Source organism: Rattus norvegicus, chromosome 14 (assembly GCF_036323735.1).
Source record: "Rattus norvegicus strain BN/NHsdMcwi chromosome 14, GRCr8, whole genome shotgun sequence".
In the NCBI taxonomy this organism is placed as follows: domain Eukaryota; kingdom Metazoa; phylum Chordata; class Mammalia; order Rodentia; family Muridae; genus Rattus; species Rattus norvegicus.
In genome coordinates, this window is record NC_086032.1 from 15,160,848 (window position 1) to 15,188,648 (window position 27,801).

At 40.8% G+C, this 27,801-nt stretch overlaps 2 protein-coding genes across 4 annotated transcripts in view; one reads left to right on the forward strand and one right to left on the reverse strand.

The window, feature by feature from the left end:
• Septin11 (septin 11) overlaps positions 1–27,801 on the reverse strand; it is a 155,463-nt gene that overhangs the window by 41,088 nt on the left and 86,574 nt on the right. The window lies entirely within an intron of this gene.
• On the forward strand, positions 3,200–26,038 carry Ccni (cyclin I). Of its 3 annotated transcripts, NM_001105998.1 has the most exons (8): positions 3,248–3,363; positions 3,437–3,759; positions 7,107–7,264; positions 18,169–18,297; positions 18,642–18,716; positions 19,672–19,812; positions 20,054–20,284; positions 24,541–26,038. In NM_001105998.1, the coding sequence occupies exons 3-8, from the start codon at positions 7,151–7,153 to the stop codon at positions 24,982–24,984; spliced, it is 1,134 nt and encodes a 377-aa protein (NP_001099468.1). In that variant the 5' UTR covers positions 3,248–3,363; positions 3,437–3,759; positions 7,107–7,150; the 3' UTR covers positions 24,985–26,038. The 3 variants fall into 3 exon arrangements, with proteins under 3 accessions (XP_006250777.1, XP_063128970.1, NP_001099468.1); XM_006250715.5 differs by having other exon boundaries at positions 3,200–3,759; positions 24,541–26,037; XM_063272900.1 differs by lacking the exon at positions 7,107–7,264 and having other exon boundaries at positions 3,200–3,759; positions 24,541–26,037.

Genomic DNA, 27,801 nt, shown 5'->3' on the forward strand with positions numbered 1-27,801 from the left:
ATGTTCGGGAGATGTTCCTAAAACAGACATTCCTAACCAACACATTTGTCTTTATCAGACTTGTTTTCTCAGGGGACTTTATAACTTTCTACTGTGTAACTGTGCTTCATGTAAAATACAGTTAACAAATGAGTGGTGGGGGGGTGTGGAGAGATGGTTCAGGGTTAAGAGCTCTAAATGCTCTTCCAGGGGACCTGGGTTCAATTCCCAGCACCTACGTGGCAGCTCACAACTGTCTGCAAATCCCAGAGGATCCAAACACATGCAGGATGTCCAGACGACACACTGTAGAACAGAACACCCATTCACATAAAAGAAAAGGTTAAAAAAGTTAAATAGTGAAAAATAGCCATATTTTTCTTCAGACAACTGACACTGGTTTCTAGAAGACACAGCATTGCAAAAGACCCATTTCAACAAATGTCCCAAATACATAAATCTAGAGAGGCAGAAACTCACATGGCTTTGGGCTAGGGTGGGCGGAGGACTGGCAGGTGATTCGGGAAGGATGTTGGGTTTATTTTCAAGGTGATGAAAATGTTCTAAAATGGATTGTGATGATGAGTGCTCGGTGAAGGGAACCATATGCTTTAAATGGATGGTTTATGCATCAATAAAGCTGTTACTCGAAGAGTGAAAAAGAAAATCATCTAGCCTCTCTATGCACAAGCTTCGTTGAGGTTTCCTGCATCCAACAGTATTTACATCTTTATGGCTTTTGGTGAATATTTTGCCGAGTTGTTTGACATAAGGATTAAGCCAATTAAAGTGTAACCAGGGGTATATAAGAGACCTCATTTAATTATAAACTGTTTTTTTGAAGATTATTATTGCCAGTTTCAGTTGCTTTACCTTTTACCTGTGATCACCATCTACGTCCAAGGAATTTGTTTAGGAGGGCTAAGGACAAGTAGGGCTGGGAAACACTGGGAGGCTCTAGGTTGGGTGCAGATGCTCACTCAGAGACCCTTTCCTGAGGCTAGCGCTCAGTGACACCTTTCTATCCACATAGAACCTCTTTAAATATATATTTAATTTTAAATTATGTGTACCTGTGTGCATGGGAGCTATGCACCTGTATAGTGCAGGTCCCAGTGGAGTCCAGAAGAGGGCGCCAGATCAGATTACTAGGAGCTGGAGGTGTGCATCACCATGAGCCACTCCAACTTGGGTTCTATACTTGCTCTTAACTACTGAGTCATCTCTCCACCTCCCACATATAAATATAAATATTCCTCTCCTCCCTCTCCCTCTCCTTCCCCCCCCCCCAGTACATTTTGTGGTGTTACAATGTTACAGGGATTGAATCCAAGCCCTTTCAGTTAGGCACACAGACTACTGCTGAGGTCTTACCCAGACTTCCTTAAGCAGAAATGCTTCCTTGGTGCCACCAGAGTTGTGCCACTTTAAGTTATGCAGAAAGTCCATATTCCTGATACTATTATCCAGAAAAATAGTACGTCGGTCATATTTAAAAAAAAAAAAAAAAAAGAACGTGTAACAAAACGGAAAAGGACTAGATAGGGTAGGGAATGCAGGCGTACATAGAACCTTCCTGAAAACCCTCTGGTGCTTCCTACTCCCTACTGTGTCCTATGGAATCTTCTCTGACCTCAGCTTTCTCCCCCTGAAGTCTGAGAGGCAGGGATGCTTCGTAGACTTTCTATATGCTGCTTCCTGTCCTTGCATTTTTCTTTGCCCAGAGATTTCAAGTTTCATTTAAATGTTACTTCTTCAGAGAAACGTTTACTGATAGCCCAGAGCGGGCTAAAGGTGTTTCCACAGCAGTCCTCAATTTCCCATCTTAATCCTTCTGCTACTAGCACTTGGTTATGGGGCCAGAAATCAAACACTGAGATTCACAAATAGAGATGCCATAAAACAAACTATACAAGATCTGTGCCATCCAGGACCTCATATTTTAGGGAGGGGATGGCTGTATATTAAAATAGTCTTTTAGGTAATTTTATACAGCGACTAGTAGCACTTGAGTAATTCTGTGCTTGACTTGCAAACTCCATGAAGGTAGGAGCCTTTTGTTTTTGTTTTCTTGTTTTAATATTCATTTTATTGTAAGTACACCGTTGCTGTTGGTTGTGAGCCATCATGTAGTTGCTAGGAATTGAACTCAGGACCTCTGAACGAGCAGTCGATGCTCTTAACTGCTGAGCCCTCTCTCCAGTCTTTTTTTTTTTTTTCTTTTTAATATTTATTAAGCAGGAGCCTTTTGTCTTCAAGCTAATTCCAGCTTTGTAAGAGCCTGATCTGTATTTTTTTTCCCCAATGATGTAAACTGATACTTGACTAGGTAAATGGTTAACTTCCAGGTTTCCCCTTCTTCCCGAAGTTATCTGCATTCTTTTCATGACTAGAGCCATTATAAGATAAGCAAAATTTACCATCTGGAGTAAAAAGAACTCCAAGTAAATAAAACACACTTAGTCGCATTCATTAAGGACCTAGTGATAAAACAAGACCCTGAAATACTAGACATACTGGCTGATGACTAGAATTCCATTGGCGCACAGCCAAGCCAAGTCAGTAGTCTAATCCACTGTTTTTAAAAGTGGCCTTAAGCACCCAGGATATGATCCCCTTAATTTTCTGATTTCCAAAGTGCTTTAGTCTCCCATCACCCACAGGATGGTAAAAAGACACAGGTCCATACTCATAATAGGAGCGGGAGGGACAACATCATTTTATGTAAGGTCAACAAAGAATGAGATATTTACACAAAAGATCACCATCTACGTCCAAGAAATTCGTTTAGGAGGGCTAAGGACAAGTAGGGTAGGGAAACACTAGGAGACTCTAGGTTGGGTGCAGGCGCTCACCCAGTAAGCCTTCCCTGAGGCTAGCGCTCAGCGGCGCCTTTCTTTCCAGAGGCGCATGCGCAGCACACTCTCCGGCCACTGCACGCCTCCTCGGCTAACCAAGCCTCTTACGTCACCGAGAGGACGGAGAGGGGTTCCTCCGCGCATCCGAGGAAAAGGAGTCCGCGCACCTTTCCTTCTCCCTGTCCACACAAAACGCACTTTCCCCATTCACCCAAGTTCCAGAGCCTTCCCCAGATCTTCTCCCAAAACTCGTCTTTGTTCAAACTCTCTTACGCGTCCACAGGACACCGAAGATTGCGGGAAGGAGAACACTGACGTTGTTTACAGACGCGCGCGGCTGAGATCAGTCCGCGAGGGCGGGGCTAGGAGGCCAGCGCTTTTCTTGCTCGCCCCTCCCTCCCCAGCCTTCCCCCGCGAGCGGACGCGCTAGCGCCTCTGTCTCGCTTTTTCTTATTTTCTCCCCCTTCCCCCTTCCTTTTCTTTTCTTTTTTCCCCTTCCCCCCTTTCACCATTTCCCCTCGGAGGCGCTTCCCTCGGGCAGGGGCAGAGCCGGCCTCACCCCGCGCCTCTCCCCGGCCCCCGCCGCCCTATGGCGAGAGGGCGCCCCCTCCTCACCCGGGCACCAGCGGCAGCGGTCGGAGGAGCGGGACCGGCGGCGGCGGCCTCCGGCCCAGGGTCATCATGGAATTAGTTCGCTGAGTGACCCTTCGGCCGCAGCCGTGCGTCCCGCCCGAGTGCCCGCGCCCGCCGGCCCGGTTTGCCCTCTTCTCCCTCCTCAGTCGGCCCGGCCCTAGTCCCGCGCGCCCCGCCGCCGCGCGCTGAGGATCATGAGGTGGTAACGGGCCCCCGGATGACCCCGCGTCACCACTGTGAGGCCTACAGCTCTGCCGGGGAGGAGGAGGAGGAGGAAGAGGAGGAGAAGGTGAGGGCGGGGGCGCGACGCGGTCGCCGTGCGCGCTGCCGGAGTGGGAGCTCGCGGGGGCGCGCGCCGTTCCCCCGAGGACGGGTCCCTTGGCGGTCCTTTCCTGGGCACCTCAGGGACGCCCCCCTTGCCGTCTCTGGCAATGCTGGGTGGGTTTCCTTTCCCCAAGTAACTTGTAGCCACAGCCAGTGACCGTCGGGGGTGCCAGTTCCAGGCTGTGGGAGCCAGTGCTAATAAAGAAGGGGACACACCCCCACTCAGAGGCCACGGATCCCGCGTGGCCACCAAAGATAATTTACCCGGCAAAGCATTGTGAATGTCAAGCCAATAGCCTCCCTCCCCCCCACACCGGGCGCGGTAATTGCGGGTGGGTAACGTTACCCAGGGCTTGGGCGGGTGGAGGAAACTAGAGAAGTGAAGGAACTGAATTGCCTTGTAAAGGACAGAAAAATGCCGAATTTTGCAAGAAGAGCTAAATGCTCCCTGCTGAGTTACCTGCTCTGCTGCAGATCATTTTGGCAGAAGTTGAACATTGTAGTAAACTAGTGGAAGGTGTGAGGTAAATAGTTCAACGAGGTGGATGGATCAACTGAAGATCTTAGAATAGCAAAGTAAAATACTTAGGTTTCACCCTGTCAGTGAAGAGCCATTGAACATGTGAACAGCGGCCTCGTATACCTAGAGACTTTAAGGACAGGTAGGGCTATATGGTAGGACCCTGTCTTAAAAGGGGTTGGGGGTCTAGGTTAAAAGCCAAGAGTATTTGTTTATTCTGGTCATGCAATTCTTAAAAATTAAGAGTATTCAACCTACCTGTATGTTTGTTCATCCTTTAAATGGCTTTAGTAATACCACTGTCATAGGGTTAAACGAGGATTGCCTAGGCTAATAGGAACAATAGCTAGCCAAATAGCAAAGCATTGAGGGCTATTAGTTGATAAGCACCTGATAAGTGTAAGCTGTGATTTGGGGGGGGCATAATGCTAAATTTTGGAAACTGTTGGTGGTAAAGATATGGTTAGTTAAGAAACAGATCTAGCAATGGTCATGACGGTAATGAAATGCAAAGGCAGGGTCGTGTCCCAAGTCTAGATGCAGGGTAGTGTGTACCTGCACAATTCCAAAAGGCGATGTTACTAGATCGATAGCAATTTCAGTGGGAGGAATTGGGCCTGCCAAGGGCACTGCAAGTTGGAACAGCGGATAGCATGGAGATTTTGGGATCACCTATGACCTGTATTGCTGGTGCATAAAGTCAAGGAGGGAATAGTAGATATGAGGACCTTAACTAATAATATTAATAGAGTTGGCATTGTGATTACCAAAATAGGATAACTATTAATGAAGTTTGCTATTAATGAGGTTGTTTACAGCATTGTTTTTCACTCAACTCAAAATAAGGGGGTCCTGGATGTATGTTGGTAGTACAGCTTGATGATGTAGGGTAAGCATTTTACAAGCTTGTTAATGCAGAGGAGGAAAATGTAAAACCACTTTAAACTGCTAAGAAAAATTTAAAAGTTTAAGGTATTGCTCATTTAAATGTGTGGAATATGCCAAGCAAAATTCAAACTGAGCGTCTCAAATCCAAATTTGGAGAAAAATTCTGTAAGTTCACAAGTGGAAAATTCTATACCTTGAACTTTTCACGTGCAAAATTATTTTTAAATTATATAAAATTATCTGGCTATATGTAAGGTGTATATATAGATTCCATATTTATATTGGGTTCCCTTCTAATTATGTATATGTAAATATTCTAAAATCACACACACTATCTGAAACACTTGGACCCATCATATAAGAGATTCCCAACCTCTATAGCCCTTTCGTTTTTAGAGACTAAAAAGATCATTCACATTTTGCATGTGACTAATAGTGGGTATAGATGAACAAGAAACAATAAAATTCTATCATTCAAAAAAGAATTATCCTGGGAAGCTGAGACAGACATTCAGGGCTGGCCTGGGCTACCTAGCAAGAAAGTTCGCCTCTCCAAAAAAGGTAAAGAGTGTAACAACACTTTTAAGTGTGTTAGCAAAAATTATTATTCATCTAGCTTAAATCTCTTAATATTAGAGGATAGACCTGTAAGTTTTTTGTAAAAGAAGCAAAAACTGCTGTCTACCTGTCTGTAACTGTCTTACAGGAGTGTAAAATTGTTTCTCCCACAATATTGGCAAATACACTTCGTACCCATTTTTTTTTTCTTTTTTTCGGAGCTGGGGACCGAACCCAGGGCCTTGCGCTTGCTACAAACCCCCAACCCCACTTATTACCCATTTTGATTGTCTTATGTATGTGGCATATACGCCTAGAAGTCAGTTTCTCCTATGAATAGAAATACATGGAATTACAGTACATTTTTAAATTTTTGTAAATGTAGTTTTGATGCATGTAGACTGTAACCTGCAGTTGATATTCCATTTATCTCTTCAATTAGGCAATGCCCCTTAAAATATGCCTTGTTTTTAGTACAGGATCCAGTTCAGTTAGAGCTGCATGTAAGCCAGAACCTCTTAATACTAATTCTCAGTTGATTTCACTGTTTTTCCTCATTGTTTCAGCAATGAATTATTTGAACAGCTCAAGCTAATATTTAATGTGCTTCGTAGCCAAGGATGACTTTGAACTTCTTATCCTCCTGTCCTCTGACTTTACAGCTGTGCACAAGGCCTGGTTCACAGTATTGTTGGTTGTTGTAGGTTTTGTTTGTTTTTTAAGTTTAAGGAAATGTTTATTTTAAAGACAAGGTCTACCTAAGTAGCATAAGTCCTCAGAAGTGAATGTTAGGCAGTGATTTGGGATGTTTTAATAATAGGCATTTTCAGGAATTAATTTTTCCATAGCCCCACTTTCTTTGCATCTAAGAAGTGTTTAATGTCTTCATTTTTCACTCACCTCAAAATACCTTTTTTTTTTTTTAATATCATCTGAAATTTGAAAATCTTACTAAGGACCTTAATTTTAGAGCAGAGACTCCCTTAAATCGGTCTTAACCCTCACTTGACTTCAAATGGTTTAATGTAATTATTGAATTAATGTATTTAAGTGATAAATAAAAGTAATGGCCTTTAGTGATTATTTTTATTTCACTTTTAGGGAGAAAGTTTGGTACAACTATTTCTAAGAATTTCTAATATAAAAAGTTAGTGGTCTTAGTTTTTTGCTAGTTTTACACAATACTGAATTACTTTAATGACATTCTTGCCAACTTTAATATGTGGCATTTTAAAGAGCTATAAAGACCTATACTGCCTCATAACATTCTTATTTTGTTTTATAAATTGCTTATAACCTTATTCTGTAATTATGTGATGCACATTATTTATATTTGATTTTAATAGGTAGCTACATCAAGCTGGGTGGCAGGCAGATCCAAAGGGATATCATGAAGTTTCCAGGACCTTTGGAAAACCAGAGACTGTCTTCCCTGTTGGAAAGGGCAATCTCCAGGGAAGCCCAGATGTGGAAGGTGAATGTACCAAAAATACCTACAAACCAGGTAATTTCTCACTCAGAACAGGATCTCTTTACTAGGCATAGACTATTGGGTAATGTATATCGTGATGTTGTGTTGGGAATATTTGTACTATGGAACATGTTCTCAGCTGGTGTGCTGATGCATACCTGTAATCCAAGAGCTAAGAAGAGTTCAAGGCCAGTATTAGTTGGAGGCTAGCCTGACCTACACAAGACTGTCTAGGAGAGCAAGCAAAAACCTCTTAGAAACATCATCTTTCTGAAACAAAGCAGATAAAACTTCTTTATCTGATTTACAGGTAATTACATCCATTCATTTTCCTTATAGACTAATACAGTAGTAGGTTTATTTCTAACTGAGTAGTTTGTCATGAAGAGGGAAACATCTTCATAGTATTAAATTTAGGAGACAACAACAGCAAAACTCTCTTGTCAATATCTCTAAGGAGTTCAAGTGAATTACTGAGGTAATGGCAGCGCTGAAAGTCTTGAGACATTAGCTGAACTCTTTGCTGTTGCCTACACTTTTTAAAAATTATTTTATGACTTAGTACTTTGCCTGCATGTATATCTATGTACCCTGTATATGCCTAGTGCCTTTGGTGATCAGAAAAGAGGCCCCGGCACTGGAGTTTCAGATGGTTGTGAGCCCGTCCTGTGGGAACTGGAACATGAACTCATGTCCTCGGCAACTAAAAATGTATCTTCTCCCAACAGTTTACTATGTAAGATTTATACATCTTTTTATCCCTCTTGTCTCATAGGTGCTTGGAGTGTAGAAGAGTAGCCAAGAATTTTTTAATATTACCAGTGATCAAATGACAAACGGTGCTGGTTTACATTAGTTTTAGATTTATAGGCTGTTGAAGTTTGCATTTTCTGACTACTCTTAACTCTTCCTACAAGCTGAAGAAGTCTGTTTCACATTTCCTGTCTGTCAGTTTGCACACTGACCACTAGTTGACTTTGCGTGAGTACTGCTGTCTGTGGTAGGAACACTTAGGCACTGTCATTTAGTGGACAGTTTGGCTCTCTTAAGTTAGGCACAGTCCCGCCGTGTTGTTGAAGGCATCACTAAAGAATAATAGTTATGATTTGAATCTTTACTTGAGACAGCCTCTTCTTGTTCTGCTTTCCCATTTATTTTTGTATGAATGTGTGGTTTAGATTTCTTTAAATGTTTATTAAATATTGCTATACTTCCAGGTACAATTCTACACATTGAAGATATGAATAGAGAGAACTCCAAATTTCTTGACTGTGTTAGGACTTAAAACCTTCTAGCAGAGTTCTAAAAAGAGCTGTCTTTCTTCCTCCTGCCATCTCCTTAAGTCAGTATGTAGCTAACCCAAACAGCTGCACAGCTGTGACTGCAGTAAATGGCTGAATTACTATGTCGCCTGGTCTGTTAGTATAGCCAGGTTAACAGGTATCAGTGAGGTAATACCAGAGCACCAAACTGGCTCAAAACTTAGAAGACAAACCTACTTCTCTCCCCCTCCCTTTCTGAAACAACCTTTAAAACAGCAGGGCAGCTACAACACAATTTAAAATATTTGTAATCTGGTCACAAAGAAAGATACAAAGTATTTATGGTATTGCTTACAGAGTCATTCAGCTAGGTCATTCACCAAATGCTACACTAATATATGTGTTCCAAATTGAATAATTGTGAGTTATATTAATGAATTTCTTTCCTTATAACATTTATATATTGTCTCTGATATTGATTCTCTTATCAAATAGAATCTACAAACTAAATTTTTAAATTTTGTTGAAGGATGAATAAAATTCATTAGCCAAATAGTTTAGTTTATATATGTATGTGGGTGCTGCAGTGTTTATATGGAGGTCAAAGGATGATGTATGGGAGTTAATGTTCTTCCCCTCCTCAGGGGTCAAACACAGCTTGCTGGGTCTGAGTTGCAGGGCCCTCCTCCTGCTGAGCCATCCTACTGACCCTGAGAACAATAAACTCATAAATTGTGCAAAAGTTGATCTGAATGCTACAAATAATTCTTGGGACCAAACTAGTTACTCTTTACATGAAGCTTGCTGCTGTGTGACTGACTTTTCCTGAGGAGGCACAGTAAATGTCTACTCCGTGGTAAATCAGTGAGTTTTATTGGAGTTATATTTATTTACAGGATCAAAAATGACTCAAAGACAGATATAGCAAAGTCCACCCCAGCATGGGCAGCAACTTAGAAAGGCTGAAAATAGGGCACACACTGCCCAGCCTTGAGCAGCACCATGGTGAAGGAAGAGTTCCTCTCTAGTGGCTCAGTTGGTCCCCAGCCTTCCCAGGCAGCTCTTCTAATACCCATGACTAGAATGCCTGCATTTATAGATACCAAATGGGTTATTTTGTACTAAAGAGTTAGTAGTAAATTTTCTTCATATGACAATTCAGTTCTCTAGAAAAATCTCAAAATAGAGGGTTTTGTTTTGAAAGCAGTAGCTCCAGAGAAAGGAAACCGACTTGCTGCTTTCTTTGCTTCATGTAGAAACACACTAGAGGTGGGCGGGCATGAGGTCCTGCATATATTGTCTTAAGAACTTGATGTTCTAATTTTAGCTTTTGATTTTTTTCCTTAATTGTATCTGTTCTTACAGAAAGATTTTCAGGTGTGTATTGGAATTCCAACATTGTCATGTTCTTTTTCCTTCTGTTCCACCTGATTTTCAGCATCAACTTGACATCAGCATTCATTATTTTTGGGTAATAAACTTTTGAAGCCTTGGATACAAAATCTTTGAATGGACTTCTGGTTAAGGCACCCATAGTGAGTCATCAGGTCAGGACACTGAGAAGCAGAGGATGCAGGCATTTCCACCCTTCCACACACTGAGAGCAGAGGACTTGTGAATGATCCACAGGACATAGTTCTTGACAGTCATGCTGTCAAGCAATTAAAAGTCATAGTCTTTATTGATGGCCAGACCGAGACAGCAGGCTTGTGCCTCTGGAAAGGCTCTTGATGCCCAAGCTCAGGGATACAGAGTTTTTAAAGGCAAACCCACGAAGACAATAATTTATATTACAGTTAGATGGGGGTCAGAGTAACCTTGAAATGTTCATTCCTGGCAGAGCATTGTGATTACTTTACATGTACCATGCCAATGATTTTTGACTTACATCTTTTCCAGTTAGTTTAGCTTAGTTACTTTGGACCATGGTCAAGGCCTTGGAAATCTCATGTGTGTTGCCAAGGCAGATGTGATTGTTAGGATGGGATGGTGTTAGGGCATTTCACCTGTTTAAGGGCTTGCTTTAGTAATGCCAAATAATTCTACCTAATACTGAAACTTTGAGTGAGCTTGGTCTGAAGGGAATAGGAGAAAATATGGGTTTAGGCTTAAAAGAGCAGTCCTAATTCTTGGTCATGGACTGGCCTTTCTCCTGTTACATATTTTTAAGAGCTCATAAAAATAAAAAAGTGTAGTTTTTAACAGCTTCCTTTTACGCTGCTTGCTTCTGTTTTCTTTTACTTCTCTTGTCCTCTGTAAGTGCAAGGTCATTCTCATAGCTTGTTTTTAATTTTAACCTCAACCCTCAGTGTCGAGCAAACTGTGGCCAGGCAGGAGAGTATCCGGGTTAGACCTGTGGCTCCTCCCCGACCTCTCTCATAGGACTCTGCATTTCCCTTGTGACAGCACAGTAGAATTTGACTGAGATTTCTGGGTGGTGGTCATCTGTCCTTGCTTTCTGAAACATTTGTTACTCTTTAATGATGTTTTGAGTCGGGGTCTCAAGTAGCCCAGGCTGACTCAGACTTAGTTAAACTCCTGATCCTTCTCTGTCTACTGGTGAGTATTGGGTTTGAGGTGTGTGTTAGCACACCAGTTAAACTTTTAAACAAATGGCTATGGCTTCTTTATAATTTATTCAATATTGTTCTGTCGTGTGTTCTTAGTACTTACAGCAAAGTTCTGTAGAATACTTGAAGTTTGTAATAGTTGCATTAAATGAACTTAGGGAAAACTTACAAATGGTGACACTTCCAGATAATCTACATTTATTTGGCCGAAGTCCTTTTGATTACAAAGCAGTCCTGTCACAAACTTTAAAGTGATTTTTGTCGGAATTTTGGAACACTAAGGAATCAAAGGCTATCTGGTTATATGGTTTTTAAAAAAAGATTTATGCTAAGGACAGCTGAAACACACAGAGTTGTACGTGAATCACTTGGCGACTGGACAGATGAGAATTATCTGAAAGTTTGTAAAAACTGGAGTTTTCCTCTGAGTGTGGTAGCGCATGCTTGTGATGCCAGCATTAAGAGGCCGGGGCAGTAGGGTTTCTGAAAGTTCCAGGCCAGCAGGCTAAGAATAGCACCCTATCTCCAAAGAGACAAGGGGTCGTTTTAGTCCTCACATCTAGACCCTTGGAATTATAGTGGCAACTGTTGGATTTTGTAACTTTACTGCTCTTGTGGGGGTAGGTACACTCTGCACGTGGGGATGAGAATGGACTCCATTTTCTGCTTTTACTTTCATTAGAGCTCCAGAGGTTAAACTTAGATCAGTCAAGCTTGAACTGCAGCTTCCCTTTCTTCGCCTCTTACTGTGCTGACCCTAGGATTTGTATTTTAAAACTGCTTCTTTCTTGTATTTGTTGTATATATTAAGTTTGGGAACAGGTATAATCTAACTTTACAGTAAAAAGGAGCATTTTATCTAACATCCACCTCTGGTAGTGCAGTAGTATTCATCTGCTTTTTGGTCCATTCTAACTAATTTCTAATTATAACAAGGCTTCCTAAATTGGACCTCAGAAATGCTTCTACTGGGCACCTCACAAGCATGAGAAACTGAGTTTGATTCCCCAGAACCCATGTAAACATTCTGGGTGTGGTAGTTCACACTTGTAGCCAAGCATTGGTGTGGTAGAGGCAAGAGAATCTCTAGAGTTCAAAGGCCAGCCTGCCAGCCTAGTTAGGTGCTTAAGGCCAATGAGGATCCTGTTTCACAGGTGGTGGATGGCATTCTTGATAACCATAGTTGTCCTCTGGCTTGCATATTCACATGTCTGAATGCACACCAGTGTATACACACACACACATATTGCCTCTGGTCACTTAGTGAGTTCTGGTTCCATGTGTAAGTAATGCAGAGTAAAGCTGTGTTTTACATGACTGCTCCTTACATATTCAATGCTAGATCTTACTTCCACAGAGTCATCACTGTGCACACCCTGTTCTTTAACCGTCTTTCATCTGATGAGACTTACCTTTCTCCATTGCAGTATCTTCGTTCACTGGGTGGATTCTTGTTAGTGTTTCTTACCTGGTGTTGCAGATGTCATTAACGTGTAGTAAAATTAGACTTGTGCCTTTGACTTACTTTGGCTTCATTTATTAGTTTAGCCCTAAACTTTGTTCTATTTAGGCAACAATACAGTGTTGGCTTATATCCTTTAGCTGAGTGGACTTTATGTATATTATGCATGTGTTTGCTTTTTGGCATGCAAGGCAGTGAACCCAGCGTCCGGCAAATACTGAGAGAGAGCCTAACTCTAAGCTTTATCACCACTACCAGCTGTTTCCTCGATCGTGAATACAGAGGTGTTAGCCTGCAACTTAGAGTACATTTGTTTCCAAAATATTGCCTTTTTTAAATCAGAATTTTATCTTTTTATTGATGGTTTACTTTTCAAAAATGTAACTTAATCTTCTTTAAGGAAGATGCTTAAGTTATTTTCTAGTATTTTTCCTTTTAACTGTAATGTGTTTAGTTCATAAATTTTCCTTCTTAGGCTTTAGGGTTTTTTTTTTTCGTTTATCTACTTAGTGTATGTGGATGTGCACACCCATGTGTGCATGGCATTTGTGTGGGATAAGAAGACAGCTTTGTGGGCGTTGGTTCTTTCCTTCTACCATGTGGGTTGTAGGGGTCAAACTCAAGTTCTAGGGTTACCAGCATAAACCTTTATTCTCTGGGCCATCTCTCTGGCTCCTAGACTTTAGACTACAAACAGAGCTGCCCAATCACACGCAGTTTCTGTTAGGTGGACACTTGAGTTCTAAATTTTCAGTCACTGCATTTTTCAGTTCTAGCTTTTGGGTAGGATTTATTTACCTAGTACAATTTCATCATTATCTTTTTAAATATTTATGGTGGGTGTGAGTGTACATACAGAAGGGGGCTTTGTATGCCTCCTCCTTGAAGTTAAAGGTGTTTGAGCCACCTAATATGGGTGCTGAAATCTGAATTCAAGTTCTCTAATAGAGCAGTTAGCCACTGAGGTATCACGCCCCTCTGCCCCGTGATTCCTTGTATAATAATAAATCCTATATTCTGATAAAGCTCTGCATTCCTGTTGTCTGGTTTCTTCCCTGGTCTTTAGTTTATTTACTTAGTTCTTTTTATGTTTCTGATAAATTTTTGATTTAACACTGAACATTCTTTTATTTTAAAAGTGATACAGACTTAGTTATTTTTTTGTCTTTGGTATTGGGAGGTCAAACCCAAGATGTTCTGTCTACCAAGCAAGCACTCTACCATTTAGCTACATTCTGAACCTATAGGGACTTAGCGGTATTTCCCTCTGTAGAGGGCTCAATCTTCTCTCTGGTGAGTAAACTGAATGGGGATTAAACACTTCTATCTAAGGAAGGACTGGGCTAACTGAGGGCTGGACCATAGTTGGATGTGACTTCTTCACCTGTTAATAGGAGTGAAGTTATGTGTGTGTGCACTTAGGTTCTTACATCTCTAACTATAGATCTTTAGTTTTCATCCAGGAAATGTTTTAAAAAGAAAATGAGTATTAAAGTTTGAATATAAATTATCTCCTGCAGACTCAGTACATAGAAGCTTAGGTCCCCAGCTGATGACACTGTGCTCAGAGGTGCTGGAAACTTTAGGAAATGGGGCCTAACTGGCCTCTTTCCCCCTCTTTTATTTGCCTGCCTCCTCTTTCCTACCATTTCCCCTTTTTTGTCACTTAGAATCCTATCCCATCTTATCCTTTTTATTTATTCGTCTACCTCCTTCCTTTTGTCTCCTTCCTCCTCCAGTGATCACACTGTAATTTCTCAAACGGGGCCAGTATACATCTTCCCTCCTTGTAAATTGTTCTGTTGGATACTGGGTTACAGCTATGAGAAAAACTAACTGGTACCATCAGCCCAGTGACTTTTTATTCTGACTTCCTATTTCTACTCTTCCTTGGTTTTCAAAGTCCCAGTCTTTCACTCTGACTTCCTAAGTGCTCTGCTGGATAACTCCTAGATGCTTGCTCTGATCTCACAGTGTTGATTGTAACTTCATTACTTCTCTCCAGAATCATAGTTTAGGACCTGGTTGTCACAGCAGTATTATAGCTTAAAAAAGCACACCCAGTGTTTTGAAATTGTGTGTGTGTGTGTGTGTGTGTGTGTGTGTGTGTGTGTGTGTGTGTGTGTGTTAAGTAAAATAGAGAAAGAAGAATTTGAGCTAGAAGGAATGATTAAGCAAGGAAGCGGGGTTATAAAATTGCATGGTAAGGAGGAATCCTAGTCTAGTACTATTGCAGTATGAGTTAATGCAGAAAGTAGTAAAAGGTATGCAGGAGTGGAAAGGTAGAGGGCTTTTGTCAAGCATGGGAACTATATACTACTGTTCTCAGTTGGTGAGCCTTTTAGACATTAAAACTGAGCCAGACGCATGGTTGAGTAAAGGAGACTAGTAACATGTTATTGTGTCTCACCGTGTGACTGCTCTACATTCTTAAGAAGTACTTGTTCAACTTTACTCAGCCCTCTTAGCCTCTTTAAGCATTGCCTATGAGAAGTGGTGTCTGGGACTTGTACTGTTCCCTTCTGTTCACTGATCCTTTCTTTTCTATATTAGAGAAACTTAAGTTTGGAACTTATTCTTCATAAAGCTGTCCAGATAGGTTTACTGGGGAGTGCTTTTGAGCTGATGAACAGTGGTCTAGAATCAGCATTACTGAAGTGCAAATGCATCTCAGCTATCACCTTCTGCAAGTTTTGTTAGTAACAGGGGCTTTTTTGGTCCAATTCATCTTTCTGTGACTACTATGTTTAAAAATGACTGATGTATAACATTTTATGAATTTCTGTTCTTAATCAGGTAGTGTAGAGGTAGGGAAGAAGAAAAGTAATATTCATTCCTCTTCCACATCATTTGTATGCTTATACAGTTTATATTACTTAGCTACTGTAACTATGAGAACCATCTATACAGGTGATTGTGTTCCTTCTGTTCCTCTTTTATAGTTCTCCTTAAATTTTCATTTTTGTATTTGTTTATAAAGTTAACTGTACTAGATAAGGATAGAGTCTGTTCTTTGGAAATGTTTTTCCTGCCTCTTGACTGTATGTCTGACGTGGCAGTGTAGTTAGTGTTGTTGTTGTGATCCCTAATCATTGTTCCTTTTCTCCCCCGAGAGGCCCCCACGTACCTCAGATGGTATCACTGCCTACTTCTCTTTTGTGAATTTGTTTCTTCATTGTTAGTTTATCAGGTTGGCTGAATTTTCCATAAGTGTTTAACTTATTTAGAAGAGACTACCTTCTCTGTCAGAGATCTTTAGGGGACAAAGCTAGGTTTTATTAGTAGCACCTTAGGGCTCTAAAAGTACAGGAAATTGTGTAATTAAGGACCTTGCAACGGATACATGCAGGGTTCTAGCTGTAAGGCTGTAGTGATATCCTCTTCCCTAAAGAAGCGATAGCGCTAGACAGTATTGTTTCATCAAAGGGTTGATTCGCCCTGTGTTATTGATGGCCTGACTCCAGGTATGTTACACACTTACAGGTGTGTAATGCTGTTGTTGGAGTGCTTGTCTAGTAAACATGAAGCCCTGAGTTTAGTACCCAGCACTGCGTACACCAGGTGTGGTGTGCACACCTGTTACCTGAGAGTAGCAGGAGAGTCAGAAGTTTAAGGTCATCCTTGGCTATAGCAAGTTTGAGGGGAGTCTGAGCTACATGAGATCCAGTCCTTTAAAGAAAGAAATATGACCACTGTTTTCCTGTCAAACAGGATATGAGTTTCCATGGTATTCATGCAGTTAGAACCTTCAGGCTGGCAGCTTTATTCTCAAAACTTCTTTAAGTCTTTTTTTTTTTTTTTTTTTTAATCATGAAATTTTAGAATTGATTCCCTGGGCAACAGTCTCTGGGGATCTCTGCCCGCCTTAGTCTTGTTTGCTCTTCTGAAGAGCTTAACTAGTTTATTGCCTTGGGTTTGAAATCATCTCTGTCCTCCATAGGAAAGTCCATGGGCTTAAACACCAAGACTTTTTGTCTTGCAGCACACATGATCCTCAACTTCTCTTTTTAGGATACTTCTTAGTTGCTGTTTCTTCTAAGATTTCATTATACTCCCACACCAGGTATTAAAAGCCTGGTTTAATACCTTTTGTGCTCTGTCTGAAGTATATACAACTTTACTTATTCATCAGCTTTGTAGTGAGTTGTTAGTAAAATAGATCGGAGGTCACCTTTATCTTACTAGTATTTCTGTTCACCTCTGGGAAGTCGTTCCAAAAGGGTTGAACAGAAGGTAAGCGTATGTTAATTCCCCACTAAAAATACCCGTTATAACCAAGTTTAGAGCTAGGTATAAGAATTATGTAAGCATAATTGGTGTGGCTAATGTAGAAGAATACTTTGTCATGTCACAGCTGACAAGCAAAATGACAGCAAGTAGAAGAGGGGGACTCACTTGCAATGAGAAGTCAGCAGCTGCAGTAGCAGGGACATAATGAGCAAAAGTCACTCCTGTAACTAGAACAAACCAAAACCAGTAACACAATTCTAGTTAGAATTCCTGTTTGAGGAGCTACACCCTAGATACAGTCATTGAACATTTATTTTAATAGCTGTTAGGTATTTTTGTAGGATAAAAGAATTAATTTAGGTTGGCATTAATCAGGAGAAGTGTCCTATGATCACTGCACTGTACTTCATAAAGATAAGTTAGTATCATTGAAGTAATTTTGTACTCCATTGTGTTACATGGCACAGTGTGGTGTAAGGGTCTAGGGCATGGGGCTCTGTTGGTAGTTTGTCTCCATGTGTGAAGCTCCAGAATCCCAAGCTCTGTGTAAGCTGGGCTAGTGCACCTCTGCATCACAGCCCCCGGGAAGAGGTGGAGGCAGCCTTAACTACATAGTGAGTTTGGGACAAGCCTGGGCTACATATGGCCCTGTTAGTAATCCTTAGAAGGATCTTTCATTTAGCATCACTAGTACACTAACAGTTCAGTCACGACTGAAATTAAAATAAAAGTAAAATAATTACTACTCTTTTAAAGTAGTATTTTAAAACTTAAGCTTTTACTCAAAAGTTCAAAATAGTATTTAGGTAAATTAAAAAAAATTCCTATTGTTTTTAGAGAACTAATCCTTCTATTTTATAGTCTATTTATATTCCCTAAGATAAGTTAACGGATATTTTCTGGCTCAGAAATTACTTCATTCCTAAAAAAGTTTGAAAAACTTAAATTAACGATGAATAGTAATTAAATTTTAAAGTGTTTTGTTCCCTAAATATCTGAATTTAATTCAAATTGTATATATTTGGTAAGATGAATAGTGACAATTTTGGTAAAGTATCAGATGATAGTAAATGTGATAAGATATATGGTAAATAAATTTTTCATCTAAGTGTGATTGTGAATGATCTTCAAACTTAAAATGTTTAGTGCATTTTTTGTTGTATTTCCTAACATGTAAAAGTATGTTGCATGTATTTCTTTTGCGTGTGTGGGCGTGCCACAGCACATGTTGGAGGTTAGGGAATCTTGGAGTTGATTCCTTCCTTTTACCATGTGAGTCTCAGGGAGTAACCTTAGGTCATCAAGCTTGGTAGCAAGTGCTGTTACCTGCTGGGCTGTCTGTCAGCCCTGTGTTTACAAGCTTTAAAGGATAACTGAAACTTTGCAATCTCTTCTTTAATTATTCCCTTCTAGAATGTTTCTCCATCCCAGAGAGACGAAGTAATTCAGTGGTTGGCCAAACTCAAATACCAGTTCAACCTTTATCCAGAAACATTTGCTCTGGCAAGCAGTCTTTTGGATAGGTTTTTAGCTACAGTAAAAGTAAGTATTATAAGATACATTCAAACACAGCTTCTTTTTCAGTGACTTTTGTGTAAACCAAGGTTTCTAGTAAACATTCTGGCATGATAGTAGATGTAGAGATTGCGTGAGGACATTATCTCTTGTTTTAAAACTTTGGGAGTGACTCTGTAAGTTCAGAGTTTTGCATAGCTTTTATTCAGTGACTGGTATGAAGGGAAGAAAAGAAACTTATTTTTGTGCCTAAGAAGATGTAAACTGGGGGAATTATAAGCTTAAATGCATGTTTAGGTTTTAAAAACAAAGAGCTCAATTCAAAATAATCATTAATGTTTTGTTTTTGTGTTTTCCTTTTAAAATTTTAGGCTCATCCAAAATATTTGAATTGTATTGCAATCAGCTGTTTTTTTCTGGCTGCTAAGACTGTTGAAGAAGATGAGGTAATGATTTCCTTCAAGGTTTATTCTTTATGTTTGGGTGGGTTTGCTTGGAGGGTTTTTTATTTGTTTTTAATGAAACCTCTATCACTAAATGGAAGTATTGCAGCTCTGAGAGGAAAGGATCCTGGCAGTCAAAGGCAAAGAAATGCCACAGAGTCACATACACAACAAGCCTCACATTAGAGATTTATTAGGCTGGCTGCCTCTTCTCAGGAGAGAAGCAGCAAAGAACTGAGCAGGTGGCAAATTTTATAGGGTTTCCTAGGACCATGGGGGTTGATTTCCTGGGATGGCTTGGAATGGTAGAATTCTGTGGCCTGTTCTGGTTTTGTTTGTTTGTTTGTTTGTTTGTTTCCTCTGTGGGGTGTAGTTTGGAAAGTGCCTGTATCTTGAAGGGCTGGAAACAATCATTAAAGAGTATTCAGGGGCAGGGCCAGGCCACTTGAGCCTTGTGAAACTTAAAAATGAATGCTATATTATAAACTCCAATTTTAGATAAATGTTTTAAATGCATTGTCCCTCTGATATACTTGCTTTAGAAGATTAGCTCTCTCTTTGAAAGAATTATTTATTTACTTGGCTTTTTTAAGACAAGATTTCTTTGTGTAGCCCTGGCTGACCTGGCACTTGCTTAGTAGAATAGGCTCTCCTCAAACTTAAGAGATCTGCCTATGTCTGCCGTCCAATTTTTAGTGTTTTGCCTCAGTGTATGTAAAGTACACTGTGTGCATGCATGCCTGGTGCACACAAATCAGAAAAGGGCACTGGTTTCCCTGGGACTGGAATAAAGACAGTTGCGAGTTGCCATGTAGCTGCCGAGAGTTGAACTTAGGCCTGGGAAGAGCAGCCCTGCCCTTAGCCACTGAGCCACCTCTGCAGTCCTTTTGGGTATGGAATATTTTTTTCTCTATTTACATTTCTGACCTTTGTTTCCTATTCTGTTTGCCTTGGATAGAAAATTCCAGTGCTAAAGGTATTGGCAAGAGACAGTTTCTGTGGATGTTCCTCATCTGAGATTTTGAGAATGGAGAGAATTATTCTGGATAAATTGAATTGGGATCTTCACACAGCCACACCATTGGATTTTCTTCACATTGTAAGAATATCTAAAATGTTTTAGTTCTTACTTGGTCCAGTCCTGGTCCAATAACTTGGACAGAGGTTGTCTCTTCATATGGATTCAGGGAAAACTATTAAAATTAAGTCTAGGAAAGAATTAGACTCTGGAAATGTATCAAATTACAAAGCTTAGTTACAAACTTGCATCTTATTTCAGGTACACTTTCTTAGATGTCTTCCTTAAATAACAATTTTGTGTTTTCTTTCCACACCCACAGTTCCATGCCATTGCAGTGTCAACTAGGCCTCAGTTACTTTTCAGTTTGCCCAGATTGAGCCCGTCTCAACACTTGGCAGTCCTGACTAAGCAGCTACTTCACTGTATGGCCTGCAACCAACTTCTGCAGTTCAAAGGATCCATGCTTGCTCTGGCCATGGTTAGTCTGGAAATGGAGAAACTCATTCCCGATTGGCTTCCTCTTACAATTGAACTGCTTCAGAAAGCACAGGTATCAAGTTAACTTTTGTTCATTACACTATTTTTTTCATTGGTTGAATTGAGAGGGTTAATGTATGGTAAACTCAGAGGAGTGTGAGATTTACTTCATGGTAGAAAAGGCCCTGACTTCAGTTTTTAGCTTTAAAAAAAAATCAGTTTGTAACTGGCATCTTCAAATGCCACCTCGGTATGATGAAAAGTTTAGATACTAGAAAAGTGAAAACGTAGTAGAGTAACAGTGCTGTGTGTTAGCAACTACTTTAAAAGCCTGTTTACCCATGCCACCTAAGAACTCAAGTTTAGATTTGTAAACTGGTATCGATAGAGACTGAATTTTCTTTCCCTTCTCTAGTGCACAGCTCTAGGAGTTGATATATATTCTGGTGCTCAGCGAAATTCCTTGTTTAATTTTATTTTTTCCGTAACTTTACAGAATCATTGAGTGTTCATTAGAGTGACATAGAACTCCTTGGTTGTGAAGACTAAAAGGAGCGGTGGTGGTTTGATTACTATGCTTATGTTGTGAGATACCTGATGTGGGTGCTGGGATTTGAACTCGAGTCCTCTGCAAGAGCAGTATGTGTTCTCACACCCAGAGCCATCTCCAACTATTCTCTTTTTGATAACACACAAACCTTACAGAGTGTGGGCTAGAGCAGGGCTGGAGAATTGGATTGGCGAGTGAAGTGTTGTATGTGAACATGGGGAGCAACCATTGGGACCCAAGGATGGTGGCTGCTAGTTCTTCTGGCATAGTTTCTGTCTTTGCTCACCTATGTTTACTTAGACCAGAACATAAGGTCTTGTTCTTTGTAAGTAAATCCATGGCAAGACCTAGACTTGGGGTTCTAGTCTCAGAAGCTTTGTATCAGATCATGCCAGCATTGCCCCTTCCCGTGCCCCTGGTGCTGGGGATCAAACCTAGGGCTTCACACATGGTAAGCAAGTATTACACCATTGACTTTTACCCCCATTCTTGATGCCTTTTGTTCTGTCTTAGCTCTGCCTGTGCCTCTTCTGAACTTGGTGCACATTCTCTGGTTTGAGAGCTTTCCTACTCAGCCTGTGCTAATGCCTCTCTCTGTGCTACTGTCGATCTCCACACTAGGATGGCTGCACCTTTCTCTCCACCTCTCCCTTCCTGTAGTTTATTTATGGCTATGTTCATGGCCTTTGTTTTCTGACCTACCCTGTATGACCCACCCTGATGGTCAGAGTTAGATTCCATTGTGGTCTTCCTAGCTGCCTGCTAGTCAGTGGTCAAAGTAGATCTTCTTAAGTAAAACTAAAATAGAGAATTAAAATGCATACAACACTACCATGGACTCTTGGTTACCCTTGAAAGGTGCCCACTAAGGTGCCTAATAATTCTAACAGGTATTTTCGGGGTTTTACACTGCTCACTGTATGTGGGTCCTCTGGGATCTGTCACATGTATGTGACACATGTATGTGATGGCCTTATTTTATTGCTGCTTGGCCCATTCTCCTGGTCAGCTAAATGGTTAGCAACTTTTTGTTGCTGTTTTTGACAAGATCATTTAGAAATGGTCACCATATTGAAATGTGGGCAATATAGTCATAAAGATGGCTAGTAAAGGTTCTCTTGATTCTCATAATAGATGAGAAGTAAATAAACAAAAAAAATGGTTCGTTTAAAATGCTTAAATTTTAAGATCGAGATCAAGGGTTCGTCTGCATGTGGAGTTGGTAATTGTTGTGTATGTACCTAAACAAGTGTACTTTACTACGAAAGCCGCAGGTTGGATTGGTTTGTTACTTTAAAAGAACAAGTTCATACTGTACTAGATTAGGACTTATTTTGGGCAGATTTTGTTTTGGAACCCCAATGGAAAATAGAGTTTAAATAGATGGTGGATTGTTTTTTTAAAACACTTTATAATAGGGGTTGGGGATTTAGCTCAGTGGTAGAGCACTTGCCCAGCAAGCACAAGGCCCTGGGTTCGGTCCCCAGCTCCTAAAAAAAGAAAAAAAAAAAAAAAACCAAACAAACAAACAAAAAAACACTTTATAATGCCTTAATATTTCTTGATGGTCCTCACCTCCAAATAACTAGTCTCATTTCTCTTTTCACCATGAGATAATAGTAAGTATTCCTTTTAAATGCATGTTCAGAACCATGGCCAGTGAACAAGGGGTGAAAACATTTGTGGCACTTCTCTGCTTGGATACCAAGTGTCTTCAAAGCCTATTCTCTGTCTGTTGGTTCTCTTTTGTATGCTGCTTGAAATATTGGAAACCCCATTTTTTACATGTTACAGTTTTTTAGTAGGGGTCTTCATCACGGCTGATAATTAGATCTAGTCCACATCACACCTAGCCACCTGAGTTCAATCCCTAGAACCCATGTAAGGTAGAAGGGGATGCCACAGAAGTGTCCTCTAACCTCCACGTGTGTGCCAAGGCACACGTGTCCACTTGTACATCATAAGTACACAAGAATGCATGCACACACAGAATTAGGGACTGTTAAAGTGGCTTTTTAAGGAAAATGAATTCTGATACGTGATGTTTTCCTGTCGTGTCTTCTGACCTATTTTAGAAAGGGGGAAATGGCAAACACCAAAGTCTCCAATTAAACATTCTGTAGTTTCTAACTTTACATTCATGTTCTTCCCATCGATCCTTTCCTGACTTACATAGGGAATACATTTAGAGATGAGCTAATTTTGTGACAAAAATATGTTCGTGTAGAGTATTACAAATAGTTTTGCTGTGTACTTCAGACCGCGGGGTGAGTTAAATTCGGGTAAGAAATATTCAAGGTGAGCTTGGTGCAATGGTGTACACCCCCTAATCCCAGCACCTGAGAGGCTGAGGTGGGAGGGACAAGAGTGAAAGCGAGTCCAAGCTAGAAACAGAAAAGAAAGGTGGGCAAAGGTAACATCAACATGCCAAAACAAAACCAGAAAAGAAAATGTACACAACAAGGAGAAGTGCTTCCCTTGTGCTTACGTGGCCAAGGTAAGCTTCCTGGAGGGAAAGGGCAACGTTTGAGCATGTAGAGGCGGGTGAGCAAGGGAAAGTGGCGGAGGGGCCAGTGCGTACTAAAGTGTAGGGGTACGCTGGGAAGTACAGTTGTGAGGTTTATAGAGAGACTGAGCATGTTACACTGGAGTGTTTGGCTTACTCTGAAGACACTGCCATGTTGCTGAAGAAATGTTGACTTGAGGAGAAGTGGATAGTGACAGAAGGTCTCTCGGTGCTACAAGTTAAAGTAAGGCAGCATTTGATAGGCAAGACTTGGAAGGCTGTTCACTGTAGTCATTAGTATTTGATATAAAGCAATGGTTATCAAATGCTTCATGATGCTACAACCCTTTAATAAAATTTCTCATGTTGTGGTGACCCAACCATAAAATTGTTTTCACTGCTACCTCATAGCTGTAATTTTGCTACTGTTATGAGCTGTAATGTAAACATCTATGTTTTCTAGTGGCTAGGCAACACTAATGGAAGGACCCACCCACCCAGGGGTTGTGACCCACAGAGAATGAAAGCAATGGCTAAGGTGTAATGCCTAAAACCTGAGTCCTGAAATCACCAGATGCAAGGCTAGATGTTAAATGGATGAGTGTGATTGTTTGCTTAACTGTGGGGGCATATTGAAGCAGAAACATATGACCATGGGGGTTGGGGGTATTCAAGATGTTGAGGAGGTCAAATGTGTGTTAATCCAGAACAGATTAATATCTGAACTAGTCCAGAGGATAAGGAAAAAAATACCAAGTCCCAAACTATGTAGTTTTGTTAACTGTTTCCTACAAAATACGCTTGCTTAACATTTGTAATTGTTTTGTAGTGTAATACTTAAAATAAGGGTGAGTTTAGCTAAGCAAGCTCTCCCGTCAGATCATCCCTAGTGTAGTGGTTTCCTGCTGTGTGCCTGCCTATCTTGACTTGGACTTCACTGAGGAAGTGAAGAGGCCAAGAGAGTGGGGTTTGGCCTTATAGACAGGAGGCAGAGACTGAGAAGAAGGCAGACATTGCTAATATAGCTGTGAACAAGACAGTTTCCCCCTTCATGTGAGTGCTCATACACAAATACAGATTTATATCTGAAGCACAAACGTGTGCGATATTTCAGAAGAATGCTCAATAGGTAGAATGATCAGTGAGTATAGAGGGTGTGGGGGCAGAAAAGAAAGCTGAAGGGAGAGGGCTCAGGATGAGGAACAGTGGCAGTAAAGGTAACAGTGGGCTGGTGTTACTGACCAGTGTGGTTTTCTTTCTTTCCTTGCTCTAGATGGACAGCTCCCAGTTGATCCACTGTCGGGAGCTGGTGGCATATCACCTTTCTGCTCTGCAGTCTTCCCTGCCTCTAAATTCCGTTTATGTCTACCGTCCCCTCAAGCACACCCTGGTGACCTGTGACAAAGGAGCGTTCAAATTACATCCCTCCTCTATCTCAGGCCCAGATTTCTCCAAGGACAACAGCAAGCCAGAAGTGCCAGTCAGAGGTCCAGCAGCCTTCCACCTCCATCTCCCTGCTGTCAGTGGGTGCAAGCATACCTCTGCTAAACGGAAAGTGGAGGAGATGGAGGTGGACGACTTGTATGACGGGATCAAGCGGCTCTATAACGAAGACAGTGGTTCCGAGAATGTGGGCTCTGTGTGTGGCACTGATTTATCCAGACAAGAGGGCCATGCTTCCCCCTGTCCACCTTTGCAGCCTGTTTCTGTCATGTAGTTTCAGGTGTCACCTTCCAGTGCACACTAAGGCTGACTACTTGGGGTGAGACTAGAAAACCAGGAAAGGCTATAGAGAAGGGCATGTGCTTTATCAGACTGAAGTGAGCCAGGAAAAAAGAAAAACACTTATTCTTTTGTGCAATTACTTACAATTCAACATAATTTAATATAAAGGCATATATTTATAAACTCAAGATCCAAAATATATTTAAAAGTAAAGCAAAAGTTCTTTGTACTATGTCAGTTCCACTTCTTTGTTAAAATAAGTTTGCCCATGTCCAAAAAAAATTTTTAAAAAGTAAATGTTTAGGGGAAAGTTGCAAACTCACAGCTAGGAACCTTGTTCATGTTGACCTCTTCCTCTTGCCTTTTCTTGCCTCGGTTGAATACTTCATAAGTTGTGTGCTTGTTGATTTGTGTATTCTGACTTCACTGAACAAGTAACACCCACCTTTTCTTTTAAAGTAATTCAGGAGGCAAATTATTTTTTGTGGCAGCCATGTTTAATCCACGGTTCAAGTGTGTTAGTCTGAAAAGGGCACTTTGAAGCTATCCCCATGAATCAGTGGCAGTAGGAAAAGTTCTCTTATTTTGTCAGTCTTATTTTAGTTTTTAGTTTAAAAAGATTACTATTGTCCTTTTTTGTTTATCTTGAAGCTTAAAAATGGCATGTAATTAGGACATCTTAAGCATTTTGACGTTTATATAAAAGAATTTCTGATAAAGTTAATATATCCAGGTGCTCACCAAAGAAACATGTATGTAACATATAAGTAGATTTTTGTAACTGATCTGTTTTCACTCATTTATAATCAGTAGAAGCAACTGTCTAGATATTGGGGCAGCCCTGATTGGAGTCTAACTTATAATTGAATTCAGTACCCTAGTTTTATATTGCGCTATTAGGATTTTCTTTATAAGGAATTTTTCCCTTGTTTTTCTCTGATTGGCTTCTGGACCCTGAGCTCCCTTTGCAGTCTGAAGATGGCACTGCAGTCAGAACCGTGTACTGCTGGGAAAGCCTCTGGTAGCAATAAAATGTTGTCCTTAACCTCTGTGTCTGTAGGAGTGTTTTTGTTGCTTTGTCTTGCTTATGAGAAGATACAGTTTCTGAATCTTAGGCACTTTGTTTTCAACTAAAGAAACAGAAGCTTAAACACGAACTTGTGTGACTGTACTATAAAAGATGAAAGGGGTTGACTGGAAGTTTCACATTTGTAGTATTTTCTTGCTTGTGGGCTAGAGGCCTTATAGTAAACTGGGATTGCTGATGAGGCAGGCTCAAGCTTACAGTTAGGTAGTTTCATTTTTAGCCCATTGATTTTAAGTTTAACAAAGCAAGACTGTCAGGTCAACATCTAACATTTAGAAAGTTGTGGAAGACTTTTAGCTGCTTTTCTATGACCTTGAAAATCCAGTTGTGGTAAGCACTAAGTATGCAAGGATGGGAGTTGGGAAAGACATGAAAAAAGAGTTTGTATGCAAAGGATTGGTCCCACAGATATGTAGTATAAAACCATACATTCTGATTATCTTTCTTGACTTTGATTTATGGGAGCTTTTTGTTCAGAGTTCAGTGTGTTCATAATGTGAATGAGGCTTCCCTCCACACACACACTTAGATGGGTCTGTCTTTAGTCTGCATATCTAATCTAGAATCCAGAAGCTGCAGACTGCAGACGTGGGAGACAATAGGACTTGAGCTGCTCCATCTTCAGGTTCCTTAATTCTGATGGTGAACTGGTGCTGGCACACATCTGTGGTCTTAGCTACTAAAGAGACTGCTAAAGAAGACTGCTTTAGCCCGGAAAGTCTAGGCAATAGTGAGACCTACAGTGAGGCTGGATGGCCCAGGTTCAAATCCCAACACCCACATGCTGCTTCACAACCAACTGTGATTTCAGTTCCAGAGCCCCCAGTGCCATCATCTGGCTTCCGTGGGTATTTACGGACATGGCAAGCCGGACACCTACATGCATCACAATAACAGACTTTAGTTAAGTTTGGGGTATTGTTTCCATGGGACAGACACTCAAGTGGATTCTTGGTTTGGGTTAGCGGCAATTAATACTTGAGAGCTACTCTCCTTTTAGCTAAACCTAGTAAATATCCAGAGCCCTCAGCATTCCTCAAAACCCGTCCTTAGAGACTTGAGCCTGAGACTGAAATAGCAAACACTGACTACTGTAGATCCTCGATGAAGATGGTCCCTACAGTTCACTTGGTTCCTTGGGGTGATTGTTGCCTCCCAGTGGTTGGGTTCTCCAAAGGATGGGCTTAGTAGCTAATGTACAAAAAAAAAAAAAAAGGAACCACACCAATGTATTTACAAGTGAAATGAGACGTTATTTGTCCTCTGAAAGCTGGGCAAGTTGGTTGTTGGTGAACGGAGTGCTTTCTCTACCAGAGGAAGGGGAACTGGGATGGAGTTGTCCATATCCCCCACTGAAAGGTAAGATGCAGGTTTTGTTAGAGGTCTCCTGATACCATGGTTGGCTCTGCGGGAAGCTGATGAGAACCTAGGCTACCAATTTACTGCTTGCCTGCCCAAGAGCCTCCCAGCCTCGAGAAGAAAATTGTGGTTAAGTAGTTGATGCGCCTCCAACATGCTTTCCAGGGGAAAGGGAAGAACATTGTGCCAAATGTTCTCACCAGCATCCTCTAGGGTAAATAACCTCAGATCATAGCCCATTTCAAGGTGGAAGGATGTTTTTTGAATGATGTTAATTACCTTCTGCGAGGAAGTTCTAACAAGAGTTCTACTTCTGAAAGCTCCCAAATTCTTGAACCTTTAAACTATATTAATGAAGGGGTT